Source organism: Microcebus murinus, chromosome 5 (genome assembly GCF_040939455.1).
Source record: "Microcebus murinus isolate Inina chromosome 5, M.murinus_Inina_mat1.0, whole genome shotgun sequence".
In the NCBI taxonomy this organism is placed as follows: Eukaryota; Metazoa; Chordata; class Mammalia; order Primates; family Cheirogaleidae; genus Microcebus; species Microcebus murinus.
In genome coordinates, this window is record NC_134108.1 from 82,433,504 (window position 1) to 82,449,455 (window position 15,952).

The 15,952-nt window shown below is 34.8% G+C and overlaps 1 protein-coding gene across 2 annotated transcripts in view; it reads right to left on the reverse strand.

The window, feature by feature from the left end:
* ADGRB3 (adhesion G protein-coupled receptor B3) overlaps window positions 1–15,952 on the reverse strand; it is a 682,014-nt gene that overhangs the window by 358,641 nt on the left and 307,421 nt on the right. For both annotated transcript variants that reach the window (XM_012752559.2, XM_012752558.3), the window contains one exon: window positions 9,107–9,301. In XM_012752559.2, coding sequence (XP_012608013.2) covers window positions 9,107–9,301 — 195 coding nt within the window. The remainder of the gene's footprint in view (window positions 1–9,106; window positions 9,302–15,952) is intronic.

A 15,952-nucleotide genomic window follows, 5' to 3' on the forward strand; every position in this document is an offset into this window, starting at 1 on the left:
CATGCATGGTTTATACTTTTCCATGGAGCTTCTCAGTTCCTCTTAGCAAGAAGCCATCTTTCTAGATTTTGTTTATGGTTGGATTTAATTATGTTGATTTTTGAAGAAAGATTTGTTGCTTAATAATTCACTCATTTAAGGAAGTCATTTGGCGTTGAATTTCTTATTTACATGCTAATAATTAGGACCAAGTTTAAATACCTAGAAAGAGATGCTAGTTATGTAACACTCTCTCTACCACATAGAAACAACAGGGAATCCCATCAGGCTGCTAAACATTGAAAACAGTAACTGTTTATGACTTGGAGTGATGGTCAGCTGGGAGTTACAGTCCTACACATGACTTAGTTTCCAATGAGCCAGGAATTCTGGTTATGGGTTTAAGCAATTCTTCTCAACTACTTGCTTTCTAATTCTAAAATGGCCCCGCAGTGTTGACATTAAAGACGGATACTTCTTTTCTGTCCCTATTTTTCCTGACACATTCCCTGACCTTCTCTCCTATAACAAGTGAAAAAAAAAAAAAAAAAAAAAAAAAAAAAAAAAGCAGTGCCTATACTTCCTTAGGTAGTGTCATAACAAACATCCGACCTTCTTTTTTTGGCAGGAGAGATATCAAATACACATATGAATTGGCAGTGGCTACCTGTTCAATGACTGTAAATTTTTGTCCCATTAGAATCTCATTTTGTTGGATGATAATAGTAGCCACATTTCTTGAGCTCTGCTATGTGCAAAGTACCATGTCAGTATTTGCTGTACAAAATTAAACCTTCACATCAACCCTACGAGGTAGGTACTTTTATACTCCCTTACTTCCCTATCTTCCCTGCTCATGTTTGAGAAAATTATTAACTTTTTTGGTTGCACAGTGCTCTTTGAATAGAGGATCTGAAGGTGTTAGTTGTGTATGTGTCTTGAATGGAAGATTTGTACTATAATTTCAAACTAGAAAAGACCAAATCTTATTTCATTAAGAAAATTAGACTACCTGTACAGATGGAGCTTATCATTGTATGATGATACTATATTATCATGTTAATAGTTGCTTCCACATTTACTACTATTCTTTAATATGCGAAAGAAAAAAGTATCTGGTACTGAAACCATGTAAGAAATAACACTCCAGGGTTCTCATCAAGTGACCTAAACTATTGATGGGAATAATCCATGGTGCAACATCTATGCTTGCTCACCCAGTGTTTTAAGATAGTAGATGACTGACTTTGCTGAAATCACTCTCTATGTTTTTAATTTAATTCCTTGATCACCTATATCTGAAACATTTATTTAGAATATAGTCCGTATTTAAGAAAGAAATTAGAATGGTGAGGTAGGAGCTTCCTATTCAATTTCAACCATTGGGAAATAAATTTCTCAAACCTAAGGAACGTGTCAGATAAACAAGTGGTTTTCCAACATTGAGTAATGACCTATTTGAAGGTCATGATCAACTTTCCTTAATGAAATAGAGAATAGCAAATACTAGGGTGCATTATACATAGTAAGGTAAATATTATTTTGTAAAACTGGTTGTCAGTTATTTATTAATGTAAACTGTGTGTGTTACAGTGGGTTATGGTCAAAATCATTTGAAAAACACTGAATTAGACCAACAGATCTGTTGTTAGGGAGCAGGAAGATGCCTGAGGAGAGAATGGTCCTTGCATTCAGATGACTTTGAGGAGCACAGCACACTGTGAGTCTCTGTGGATACCTCCATGTGTGTATTCTTTTCAGTATTTTCTTTCTTCATACACCAAATCTAAACTATCTCCAAGGCCTAACTTTTATTCCACTAAGAAATCTCTCCTTCCTCTTTTCTGGCCCACTGGCACTAAGACATGCCATCTTTTTTGTCATCTCTAGATCACTACCATAGCATCTCCCTGGTCCCCCCTACCATTCTCCCTTTACTCACTGATCCATGTTCTTTACCTCTGCAAACAATTGTTTTAAAAGTAAGACTTATACTTAGTAACTTTGTTTACAGAGAATCAAGTCTAAACTCTTCTCTTTGGCCTTAACCTGGCTGTCTTTATAATCTGCATTTTTCAATATGCATCTCATTTTCCACAAGACTTGGTTTCCTAACCATCCTATGCTTATACCATTTCTATGTTTTTGATTATGCAATTTGATAATTTGTTGAGTGTTTCTCTGCCTAAATTGCTTCTCCAAATTCTATCTCAAGTCCTAACTCTCCTGTGGATTCCTTACTTACTGCTGCAGTTCAGACCCCTGTATTTCTAGAATTCCTAGAAGTATGACATACTGTATTTTCTATCTCTTCAGTCTAGCCTCATTCATAAGTTTTAATTTTCTTTAATGATATTGCAAGCAGCTTGAGAACAAGGTCCATCTTTTACTTTTACGTTAAGAATTATAATATTAGCAATAATAACATTATGTAGAACCTGCTATGTGCCAGCTAATTTGTTTTTTGTTTGTTTGTTTTTGAGACGGGGTCTCTTTCTGTTGCCTGGGTCAGAATGCAGTGGTGTCATTATAGCTCACAGCAACCTTGAAATCCTAGGCTCAATAGATCCTCCTACCTTAGGCTCCTAAGTAGCTGAAACTACAGTCAGGTAAAGTCACTATGTCCTGCTATTGTTTTTATTTTTTATTTTTTGTAGAGACAGGGTCTATGTTGCCCAGGCTGGTCCCAAACTCCTGGCCTCAAGTGATCCTCCTGTTTCAGCCTCCCAAAGTGTTGAGATTACAGGCATCAGCTACCATGCCTGCCTGTGCCAGTTAATTAATACATTATGTATGGATCATTAAGTACTTAACCTGTATTATTTCTTAATTTCACAATAAATGCGAAAATAGATGTAGATCTTTATTATGCATGGATTCTATAGTTCTGAATTTACCTACCTGCTAACATGTATTTGTAATCTCAAAACCAAAACTCACCATGCAATAATGGCCAATTTTGGACATGTGTAGAGTGGCAAAAATTTTGACTTGCCCAATGTGCATGGTTCCAGCTGAGGTCTAACATGGCAATGCTCTGCCTTTTTGTCTCAGCCCTCCTGCTGTAAACAAGTGTACTTTCCAAGTGTCTATTTCATGCTGAGATTTCCATATTTTTTGTGCTTTTTGTTGGTGATTTCACAGTTCAAAATGGGCCCAGAATAATGCTGAAGGGCTATCTAATGATCTTAAGCACAAGAAAGGTGTGATGTGCCTTTCACAGAAAATACGTGCCAGATAAACTGTATTCAGGCATGAGGTATAATGTTAGCTGTGAGTTTGATGTTGGCATGTCGACCATATACATTAAATAAGGAGTCTTTTAACAGCAACACACATAAAACAAGGTCATTGTGATCAGTTGATGAAAATGTTGCGACCAGATTCTCAGAGGAACCTAATCCTGTATTTCCCTTAAGAGCAAACGGTTTTATTGTTTGTTAATTCAGTGTTTGCTATGGTTTTATAGAATATGACTATCATAACTAAGGAGAATTGACTGTATTATCTTTTCTTTATTTCTTTTTTGTAGAAATAAAGAAGGTAGAGAAAGATTAAGTAATATGCCTGAAGATACCAAGATAGTGACTGAATAAAGCTGGCACTGGAACTCACATATATGTCTGGTTCAACTTTGTCAAGTCTTATTATAGTTTCTGGTGTGAGCAGCACAAACTTAATCCTCTATTGATAAAATGAGATTCAGTATGATTTTTTCCATTGGTTAAAAAAAATCACCCTGATCTCTCTCTCATTCTTTCCTTCTCTCTCTCTCTCCCTCCTTCCCTCACTTCCTTCCCTTTCTCTTTCTCTCTCTATGCAATGGATATCCATAGGAGTTTTCTTATTTTTTGTGAAACAATGTGAATCCCCTAAACATTAGCATATTACCCTTATTCATTCATCAATTATTTCAACAAGTATTTGTGTTTGCAATGCTTCCAGTGCAAAGTTAAGCCTCGAGGACAAAATAGTCTTTCATCAACCTTAAATTTTACTGCTAAAGGCAGAACTAGAAACAATCCTTACGTTATGTGTGAGAGTGCTATAGTAGAGATGTTTACAAGGTTTCAAAGCACAGAGAAGTAGAAAAAATCTAATTCTGCCTGGGATTTGGTGAGAAGAGTTTTGAGAAGAAATGATCTTACATCTGAGCCTACAAGGAACATATGTCAGACTGGAAAAGGGAAATCTATACCCAATAGAGAGCTAACATGAACAGAGTCCTGAAGGTATGGCCAAGTCTAGAGGTTTGGAAAAGAATATTCTCGAAGGAAAAGGTGTATGAAATATGTTCTACCAGCTTCTAAAAATAAAGTATTACTATAGCTTATCATTCTAAGACTTATAAGCATATTTTTATTTTACATTGTTTTTTTCAATTTTAACAGATCATAAATCAGGATGAGATTTGGAGGCTTAGAATTGTGTCACAGGTATACACAGTAGCTTTTCTTAGAGGGACATAAAATGATGGCATATATTATAGTTGATATTGTTCAAAACAGGGTGAAGAATAGTTCCACAGTCACATCCAAAGGCTTACTTTCATGGAGGAATAAAACTTCAAATAAAGCTTCATTTTATGCCCCAGTAGCTGACTAGGCAAAACCTCTGCAGCCACCTCTGTAGGGTGCTGACATGTGTTTTATTAAATTATCCTCAGGGAGCTGGTGAGTGGCTAGCTGGCTAGTTTGTAGTATTGATAGTCTCATAAATTATTTCCTTTGTTTTTCTTTGCTTCTTTTTACTGTTCTATTTCGGTTTTGTCATTAAAAATAAGCAATGGGTATCATATGTATGCTTTTATGATGGGCACAATCTTAATATGCAACAGCTGCAAATAGTAATGAATGAAGGGAACCAGCCTTGCTTCGTAGCTAACCCATGTTGCATGTTAGAGTAATTGTGCCCATTTGAATGGAATTTGGAGTTGATTTAGTAAAGTGAAACTTTTGGGACCCAACTATGCATTTTTCTATGAAATTAATGGCAATTATAATTTTTACTTCTGAGAATTCACACTATGCAGTTTTTAAGTCCTAATTATCTTCATTTACAAGGAAAGTCTGTATACTTATCTGGTTTAAAAAATGTAGGGGTTATATATTTTGCTTCCTCTTTTCTCCATTGTCAATGGCAGCAAATTATTGCTCTTAATAAAAGAAGACATTAATTCTAAGAACTTAATTCAGGTGCCTCATGTGATTATAATGCTGTCCCTCAGCAAGGTGAATGATCTGGGGAAAATTTAACATTATAATTTTGTTGAGTTCTTAACCTGAAAACGGTATTCTGATTTTTGGAGTTGCCAAGCTACCTATGTTAAAGCAAAATTTTTTTTTAAAAAGGTTAAAAAAAGAAAAATATATACTAACATTAACAAAATAACTTGCTGAGAGTTGATTTAAAGGAAAACAATAATAACTTCTATAATTTATCTTAAGGATAAACATACAGTCCAATGTGTTTGTTTCTTTAAAATATTTTTATAAATTTCTCATATCCTGAACTATGATTATTGAACAGCAATAGACACTATAAAAACACAAGAATAAAATGTTTTCATGACATTTAGACACTCTTCTGGGTGAAATTTTTTATGAACAGGTTTCAAAGACCAAAAAGTAGAGTTGCTTTTTAGAAATAATAATGATAATTATACACAGGAACAGGAATCATTTGAACAAAGACAAAGACCTCATGGGTTGGGACAAATGATGGCCATTCTCATGCTCTTAATTGATAACATTATTAGAGCTAGCTTACAGACCTTCAAAATTTTCAAGGTCTTCATGGTGTAATTTATTTGATTCCTAATAGGAAAAAAAATGCACATACATATATTTGTGTATGTGTATATGTGTAATGTAATAACTCCCAATAATTAACCAGCCAGATGTCCAGTCATTTCCTGTGATCTTGCTTATATTAGCTATTCTATAACAGCTACTCTATGTTTTTCTATCAGTATATCAAATTGATTTTTTATTGAATCTAGCATTACTAGCCATTTTAAATAAAATGCCTTGTACATAACTATATTTAAAAGAATGTATTCTCTTTGAATAGTTTTACTTAATTTTTTGTTGGTCTATGCTCATCATTTTCCTGTAAAAAAAGGATGAAAAGTTCAGTGGCACATACATGATTATTAATTTTGTTGTTAATTAATTTGATGAATATTTGTTGAATACCTCCTATAGTCCAGATTATATGCTAAATCTTGTTTGGGTGAGGTGGGCTGGAGCTTGGCTAGGGTCCAAAGATGGATCAGAAAAATGACTTAGTTTTCAAAGATTTGCTAATGAGTGCTAATAATACAAGCTATAAAGAGATGGAGGAGAAAAAGGGCCATTGGTGATCAGAGGCCCAGAGAACCAAGAGATTACTTTAGAAGGTTGAGGCAGATCAAGCCAGTCTACAAGGACAAAGGAAGCAAAGAGACAGAGCCAGGAGCATGCAGTGCATTCAGGAATCAGGAAGTGCTTCATTTGCATCAAGTGTATGATTTGTCAGCAGAATGTATAATCCATTCATGAGGCTGCAAAGGTAGATAACCTACATCTGTGGAGGGTATAGAAGGCAAGATAAAGACTCTGAGTTCACGTTTTGGAGACCTTGACGCTACACGAAGGTTTTTAAGTAAGAAGTGACATAATTAAAGCTGTCCTAGGACAAATAGTACCATGATGTACAACATGGATAGGGACGTGGGTAAACATGTGAGGGAAGAGCAAAGGCAAGAGGCTGTAGAAATAATGTAGGCTGAGGTAACGAGATGCTGACTTAGAATATGCCACTGGGAAGAGAGGAAAGAATGGATGAAAAAGGCATAGTGTAAGCCGACCCAACAGGAAAGGAAGAGAAGGGAATAGTCAAGATGGCATTTCAATTCTAGCCTAGGGACTGTTAATTGTACAAAGAAAAGTAGAACATGCAAGAAAACCTGAATTCAATATTAATTTAGCTTATGCCATATTAAGCCTGAGGTGCTAGCCAATCAGAAATGTCCAAAGCTCTTGGAAATGGCAAAAACTGAAGTGAAGGGATGTTGATTAAGGTTATGAGCTTTGTTGATAAGTTTATGATCATGCCAAGAAGACAATAGGTACATGCAGATAATTTGTATTAAACTGTGGAAAGTCAGATATAAGAGGTTTGAAGTTCTCTGGGATTTCAGAGAAATGAAAGATCGTTTTTAGATGGAGTGAAGGACTTGGTGGTTTGGCATTTGGAAAAACTTACTAGAGCTGAGCTAGGATTTTGGCAGGCAGAGAGAGAAGAAGAAGGAATTCCAGAAGAGGAGGGCATTCCAGATATCTGAAAAGACACCAGTAAAGCCAATTACATAGGAAAATGCAGCTCCCATTTATGAGGTAATGGTGAGGACACCAAAGTGCTTAGGATTTTGTGTATATTCAGAGAATTGATGAGGAAGTAGGATGGGAATGGAGAAACCTATTTCTGACTATGCTAAAACGACAACAAAATTATCAACCAAATTGCTCTATTTAAGTTGAATCAGCTAATGTCCATGACTAAGCAATTGTTTTAGCTAATCGTTCATTGAGTCAATGCATTTTAATAAGTAGCTCAATCAAAATATGTTCAAAATATAACCTGGTCATCTTAATTTCCTGAACTTCAGCACCTATTTTAAGTCTTAAAGGCCTACATTTTCGAGGGTTAGAGATTATTTAGTGCAGTATTCTGCCTGATGGTTCAACTGGAAACGGAGTATCTGAGGCATTTTTTTGAAATTAAATCTTGTGTTTTACGTTGAGGACTTTAAATGTTATTTTTTAATGTAAATGCTACTAGATCCAAGTATTTCAGAACTGCAGGGAAAAGTTGTACTTGGTTACTTTTTAAAATTAGAAAAACTGTTTCATTCTTTGTCAGGAAAAAAGCATCTTTGAAATGCTCAAATGGTGGTAATTTTCCATCCAAACCCCTCAATGTAATTTTATAGTTATAATTTTAAAAAGGGACACTGGTGATATAGAATACAGCACTAATAATTCTCATAGCAGTTACATTCAGTAGTATACTCATGTAATTTTAGTAATATATGTACCTCTCTACAAATCAGGGCATCAGTATTGTTTATGAATGATTCCATGATTTCAAAAAGTCTTCTTTTTCTTTTTTCCTCCATAGTTAATTAAAACAAACAAACAAACAAACAAAACCCCAAACCAAACAAAAACAAAACAAATTCTGCATTTTCCAAATGAAATGCAAATAAAACTCACAAATGAAGAGTAGGCTGAAAGAAAACAATACCTGATCTGGGAGTTTTGCCAAACTTTTATTTTAATGTACTTAAGGCAGAGATATAGGAAGAGCATTATTCTGGAAATGCAGAAATCAACTCAGCATTCTTGGCAGGAGTACCTTTTAGTCTACAGCACACAAAGAGTTAATCTGAAATGCAAACTGGAGTTGCATTAAAAATGCTTTGTTTGCATTCAACAGGCTTTGTTTTCATGGCAAAGGCAATACTGAAATTGAGTGAGTACTTAAACTTTATTATGGAAATAAATGATGTTGCCCTAAAAGTCTTCCATAACAAGAAAAATATGCTGTGAGGAATTATTGAATTACCTATTTTCTTATCCAAAACAATTCTTTATTTGCCTCATACTTTCAGGCAATGGTTCCACAAAATTAAGTATGGTTTCCCCCTTCTAATAGCAAAACCCAAAAACAAACCTTAAACTATGTCTTCTTTGCATGTTATAGTTAATGTGCTTTCATTATGCTTAATGTACTTTTAATAGTCTCCTATGGCAAGATGGTGATATTAAATGTCAGAATAAAATATCCATGATACCACCTTGAATTTGCTAAAGTGTCTTTTATCTGAGGGCTCAAAGCACCTCACACATGTTCTCATTCAGTATCTCCTTGAGGTGTAGTATGTGTATTTTATGGTTGAGGACAGTGAGGTGAAGAATGACTAAGAAATTGAGGTCATTTCCAGAGCTCACACTAAGCACAATCTGGAGCGTTCTTTCCTGTTAGTCCAGGCTGCCTCCAAGATGGCTGCACTGGCTTCTCAGGGCCAAAAAATCGGTTGTATCTTTACTAGTCTTTTCCTTCATGGAATTGTCTGCCTTACCTGGACACCATCAGATGCAGGGATGTAACTTGCCCTTTTAAATGTGTCTGTCACATTTCTCAGGATTTCCACGGACATCAGAAGATCGCCTGCATAGAAATTTTTCCTCTGAGTTAAATCCAACAGTGTCTTGGTCACCTGGGACATTCCATCACCTGCCAGCATTCGCTGCCCCTTAGCAAGGTGCTCTTTAATCTGTGATGGTCAAAAGAACAGAATAAACATCAGAATCTTCATATTTCTCTGCACATCTACATCAAACACTGTATTTAAAATTGCTCACTCAACTTTAAAATAGCCTTGAAATACTTGGGTGGATTTTAAAACTAAATTGTGTGTATCCCATACTCAGATGGATAAATACCGAGCATGAAAAAACTAATGTATACATTTTGGCAAGCTTGCTGGACTTGCCACTTCCAGTTAGAACACAATATAACACATTGGGGAAAATGTGCATTAATTTAGGCTTTTAATTGGAGTAAAAATTGAAAAAAATACTCTTGCATATGGTAAACATGGGAGATTGTTTAGTAATGTGTGATCTGAGATGAGAGAATATAAACACTTCAAAATAACCATATTTTACTAACAAGCTGAGCTTATTAACTTTTGCTGTACATCTTAAAATAAACACATCTTTATATAGCAGCAAAAAAAGTTGTCACATGGACAATTTTGAGAAAATATCTCTAAACTTTAGAGATTTACTATGATATGATTGAAAGCTTGATTACTTCAGCTTTATTTTAAAAAATAAACAAAAGCAAAAACAATAAAAAATTCTTCAGCAACAGAATGAACCATTAAGATGCAAAGCTTAAATTAATTTGATGGTCAAAGAGATGTGCTTCCAATTCTCATATCTGCTTATCTTACATATCAAGGAGGGAAAAACATGTTACAATGTGAAAGAACTCAGGAGATAATAGAGTTGTAAAGAGATAGCAAGAATCCATTATGCTTTTACTTGTTTACTAAAAGGTTGATCTTTATCTTCCCATTGCTAATTTGTGATAAAATTAACTTAAAATTGTGAAATAATTAAGAACTAATACACACACCAGAGAAATATTAAAATAGACTAAAAAGTAATGATTGTAATTATCAATTTTCCATCAAGAAACATGCTGAGAAATCCTTTAAAGTATGACAATCAATCTGAACTAATCAAAAAAGTAGGAATATTCTAAAAATAGTACTTTAAAAAGTGTTATCAGCCAGGTGTGGTGGCTCACACCTGTAATCCTAGCACTCTGGTAGGCCAAGGCAGGAAGATCTCTTGAGGTCAGGAGTTCAAGACCAGCCTGAGCAAGAGTGAGATCCCCATCTCTACTAAAAATAGAAAAATTAGCTGGGCATGGTGGCAAGTGACTGTAGTCCCAGCTACTAGGAATCCTGAGACAGGAAGATCACTTGAGCCCATAAGTTTGAGGTTGCTGTGAGCTAGGCTGACACCACGGCACTCTGGCCCGGGCAACAGAGAAAGACTTTGTCTCAAACAAACAAACAAAAGGTGTTATCTTGACACCTCAAATATTTTACTTTTATTTATCTTTAAAACTGTCTGAAAATATTTTGGTACAATGAAAATCTTTAGAGGCATGTTTATTTCCATTGTGTTATGCTAAAAAAAAAAAAAAAAAAAAAAAGTAATGTATTTAGGTGGTTTATTTTTTCCGTATTTTTTCAATTCTGTCCTTCTCCCTTAGGTGGCAGCTATCAACCAGGGACTAAAGTCCAAATGATTGACATCAATAATCTAGCCCTTGCCTATCTTTTTAGTCCCCACACCAACAGCTGTGGGGTGGTATTAACATCTGTAATCATGATACAGACACGATATTGGCCAGTAAGAAAAACAGGCACCCTTACAGTAGAAGCCAGCTGGTTTCCACAATGACGTGTACACCAGGCTGAATGCCTGTCCTTCAAAACTACTGATAATTCCTTGCAGTTTTCTGTTCAGATCATGTGTTCTATGACTTCATATTTTTGCTAGAGATATTCCACCCTCCTTCTTGTCATTATCTCTTATAAAAACTACTCTTATTTAGACTTTGTTCTCGTAAATACTAAACAGAGTTAATCAATTCCTCTTCTGTGCTCTTATATAAACATCATTCTGATCACAGTAAATAGTAATTGTTTGCTTATAAATCTTTTGGCCCCTATAGTCTTTCTCAACTTTGAAGAGTAGATTCCCTGATTTATTCACAGCCTTAGCATGCAGTGCTGTAAATTTCTTTTTAGAGTGAATTCAGTTGTTATGTCCCAACTACATCTTTGTGGTATAACACAATGGAATGCACTTAGGAGACAGGGGTGCCTACATTTGTATTTCAACTTTCCAGTTTATTACTCATGTAACAACTCAATGCTTTGGAGGTTCTAGTTACTATGTCTCGTCTGAGATTTGCAAAATGTATTTATATAGTAAAAATGTTTTTAAATCATTTTCTTAATTTAAATGAACCCACATAAGGCTAAGACAATTAGTAGAAGATAGAGCATTCAGGAAAGGTCTTGTTTTACCATGATCGGTGTGTCCTACATGTTCTACTTCCTGAAGATTTCTAAGACTTTCCCCTCATTCATTGTACTCCAGCCACTCTGGTCCTTTTGCTCTTCCTCAATGACATCGGGTACAAGCCTGTCCCAGGCTCTTTGCATTTGCTTTTCCTTTTGCCTGGAATAGTCTTTCCATAGAGATCCACATGCTTATTCATCACCTTCTCAAAGTGGTCTTACCTGACTCCTATCTCAATGGGACTCCTTGTTATTCTCAACAATGTCACCCAGCTTCATGGTGCTCAAGCTTCTTGCCATTATGCCATCTATCTCTTGGCTCATTCATTTTTCTGCCTTTGCTATTAGAATACAAGTCTCATGAAGGAGAGGATTTTGTCTATTTTGTTTATTATTATATTTCCAGTGTCTAGATTTCACTCAATATATTAAATGAATTAATTAATGAGTCAACTTCCTTCTGTTCCTACCCTGTTAGCTCATGGGATTAAGTTAGGCACATTTGGAAAATATGTTAACTGACTCATGAACAGTCCATAAGAAACAGTGGTATCAAATATCATGAGATAAATAAACTACCTAACTTAAAGAGTCAGTGTAGCTTCTGAGCTGTAAAAGTGTCTGGTTCAGTAAGTAAAGTGTGAGGAAAGTTTTGCAGAGAAATAAAGTTAATAAGGTCTAACCTTAAAAACGTCATAAAATTTAGTCCTCAGTTTTGTGTGGGTAATGCCAATCACAGCTGCGATACTAAAAGCTGCAGAAGATTAAATTGTTCTCCATTAGGAATAGAACGCAGCAGTGGTTGCCAAGGTAAATAATGTCTGACTGCCTCAAATCGGACTATTATCTATGATTTTGGCAACCCATACCTATGCCTATGAGGGACTTAACCTGTATAGATCTAACGTATGCTTCCCCTCAAACAAAAATATCACAACATTGACTTGCATCTTAAGAAATAAAACATTTAGACATGTTTTTTTGTTTGCAACAAAAATAGTTACAGAAGGCACTGGATGGTCCAACGAATAGGAAAGCCAGTCTGTCACGTCTGGGTCAGCATCAAATCCGGCCCGAGTCCGTAGTAAATTAACGTCATTGCCATCTGACAGCTGCTTAGCAGGCTTATGTGGAATGAGTTGTTCTCAGTCCAGCTCTTGGCAAACAGGTGCCCAGATCACAACACCAGTTCTCACAGTTGGCACTGATTGGCATCCTTCCTGGCATTATCAATGAAAAGCACTCAGGACAAATACCTGGGAATATTTTTACACATTGGTTTGGACTATTCATAGCGTTTATACAGGGCATAAAGGGTGTTTGGATAAGACACATTTCTGTCTGGAACATATTTAGTTGAAAAACAATTTCCAGTTTCTTGAACATATTTTGACAATACAAGTATATTGTGAAAAGTTCTTTCTTTATGCCTATGCTTTATCCCTTTTTTCTAGAATGACAAATACAAGTTTACCTGCTAGATTGTTTTTCTTTCTTTCTTTCTTTCTTTCTTTCTTTCTTTCTTTCTTTCTTTCTTTCTTTCTTTCTTTCTTTCTTTCTTTCTTTTTCTTTTCTGGATTATGAAGAAGTTGAGACCAATGGGTTTGCTAACTTTACCTTTTCTCTGCTTCAAACTGTCCTTTATTTGCATTCTATCTCTTCTCTATCGTTTAATTCTATGGTTATCTCTAAGATTTTGAATCCCATCTGATCTCTTCTTCAATACTTCTCTCTCACAAAAATGTGGCCTGATAATCACATATCTTATTTAAATACCAATTTCTCATATTGCTACCTCCTTTCAACTGCTATCTTCCTCTTGGTTTTCTTCAAAATCAAAAGCAGAAGTATAAAATCTGGTTGGAGCTCAAAAACTTTTTAAATTGCAAATTAAACTTTCTAATTACCTACAAAGCATACTTTCTGGAAAATTTCCTGGTACATTAAGTTTAAAGAGCAGCTGGACTCATAACACCTGGATTTCAAATGTGGTTCTGCCACTAACTACATAGGATCACTGGAAAAATTATTTACCTCTCTTCTAGGATCATTTGATTTGTCTGTAAAAAGGAGAAATATCATATAGTTGTGATGATGGGTTAATATGAAGACAGAGGTTAAAGGTAGACATCCAGTGACTATTTCCTCTTCTCTTCCCATCTTCAATTTCCAATGCCTCTAAATGCTAGCTATGTGGTGTTTCCATCTCTATCTTTTTCCCTATGGACATGAGATGGATCCTTGTCCAGGTCTTCAATATTTAACTTCCAGAACACTAATTCTTTCTTCAACTGGATCTAATTGGCTATTTAGTCTATTCATTAATTTCAATGACAATATTTTTCACTTATGGAAATTCGTTTAATCTTTTTCATATTCTTCCATTATTTATTTGTGCTTTCTTTTCTTTCATTTCTTAATTATTTTAAACAAGTATAGTTTTTTTTTTATTTTTTTATTTTTTTATTTTTTTGAGTCAACGTTAGTGAGAAACAAGTATAGTTTTGAAATATATTTTTTACTTCTTGCTTTGCTGTATCTCCTGATTATCCTGATTCTGAATTTGCTGATTCTCCCTCATAGTGTTTTGCTTCGGGATATTTGTAATTATTGTAAAATTATATTTAGTGGGATATAATTATCCTTAGAGAGCCCCGAGTCTTTAGTTTGTAAAACAGTTGTTAGAGATACTTTTGAGTGTATTTTTCTAGGGTTGGAGCCTTCAGACAGTTGAATGGTTCAGCACTAATTCATGCTAATTTTCATGTTAATTCTATCTGCTCTTGGTTTAGACTAAGAGTTTCAGTTTCTGAAAGGTGATTTCTCTCCTCTTCCTTTCCCAAACCTTTTATGAATTACAACTTTCTTATACACGTAATAGGCCTGAAAGTACACAGGGCTTTTATAGTGTAAAAGGCCAGAATACAGTTCCAATTCATTGCCAGAGGCTTGGAAGGGCATCAGTGTTTGTGTGAATGTGGGGACTTTGTCAGCATTTCCAAGAGGGCTTTACAATCTCAGCCTTCAGAATTTAGGGCTTACATGTGATTTGAAGCTCCCACAGCTTCTCCCTATGGATGTAGCTTTGATTTTTTTCTACCCTTCATTTCTGGTATCTAGGGATTCCCCTGCCTTTCTTTTGAGAGAAGCTACAACTCAATATTTGAAAAAAAAAAATACATACATATATATATATATATATATATATATATATATATATATATATATATAGTAGTTTATGCAGAAGTCAATATTGTCTGTGAAGGTAATCCTGGTCTACCCAACCATTCCACCACTGCTACAGGTATCCTAATAACAACCAGTCTAAACTTTTCACTATATCCCAAAGAAATCTCATAGATTCTGTTTTTGCTCCCTGGCTCATGCTCTTCTATAACCTTAAATACTCTCCATAAATCCTCTTGTTAAATTATCTCTTTCTCCTTCATAAATTCTTTTTGGATAACTACAACTATGATATAATCTCTACTTTCAAGCCTCATAGAAGTAATCTTGTTCTACCTTATATTAACATAGTGTTTATGTTCTTATCTTATCCATTCTACCAAATCATAAACTCCTAAAGGACCCATAGTTTCTTATTTATCTTTGTTTCCCCTGTAATCTCTAGCACATTGTCTGCCACACAATGGTACCTGTTCAAAGAGCTTGCTAAATTAAACTGAAACTATTATGGGAGGATTTCCTTTTATCTTCTACAATTATACTATTCAAATGTTGACTAGGTTAAAACAGAAGTCCATGATTATTCAAAACAAATAAATATGTAATAGTGGGACAACTTTTACATTTCTGGACAGAATTGCCTTTTAAAATATACCCATTTAATATGAATAGGCAAATAATTTCAGAAACTTTAGGCATCTACAGTTATATAATTTCTACCTTTATAAAATAATAATATATATATCATTTACTGGGTGCTGGGTATATGGAAAGCGTAGCACCAGATGTTTTGTATGAAGTACATCATTTGAGTTTTAAAATGCCCCTTGGAGGTGCTATAATTATTGATATTTACAGATGAAGGAGCAGAGATGTAGCAAGGTTAATCTGCATTGCTCAGAAGCTCATGGTTCCTTAGTAGTGGTTGCACCAAGATTTGAGCCCAGGAAGTCTGATTCCAGAGTTCATGTGCTTAACTGCTATATGTTTAACTCAGGTTTTATATAATGCTTTTGTTAGAAATTGTCAAAATGCTTATTTTTAACAATATTTAAATATTTTGATAATATTTAAAAATCATCCTTGATCACATTTGTTTTAAGGAGACAAATGTTTTTCATATGAAGACAG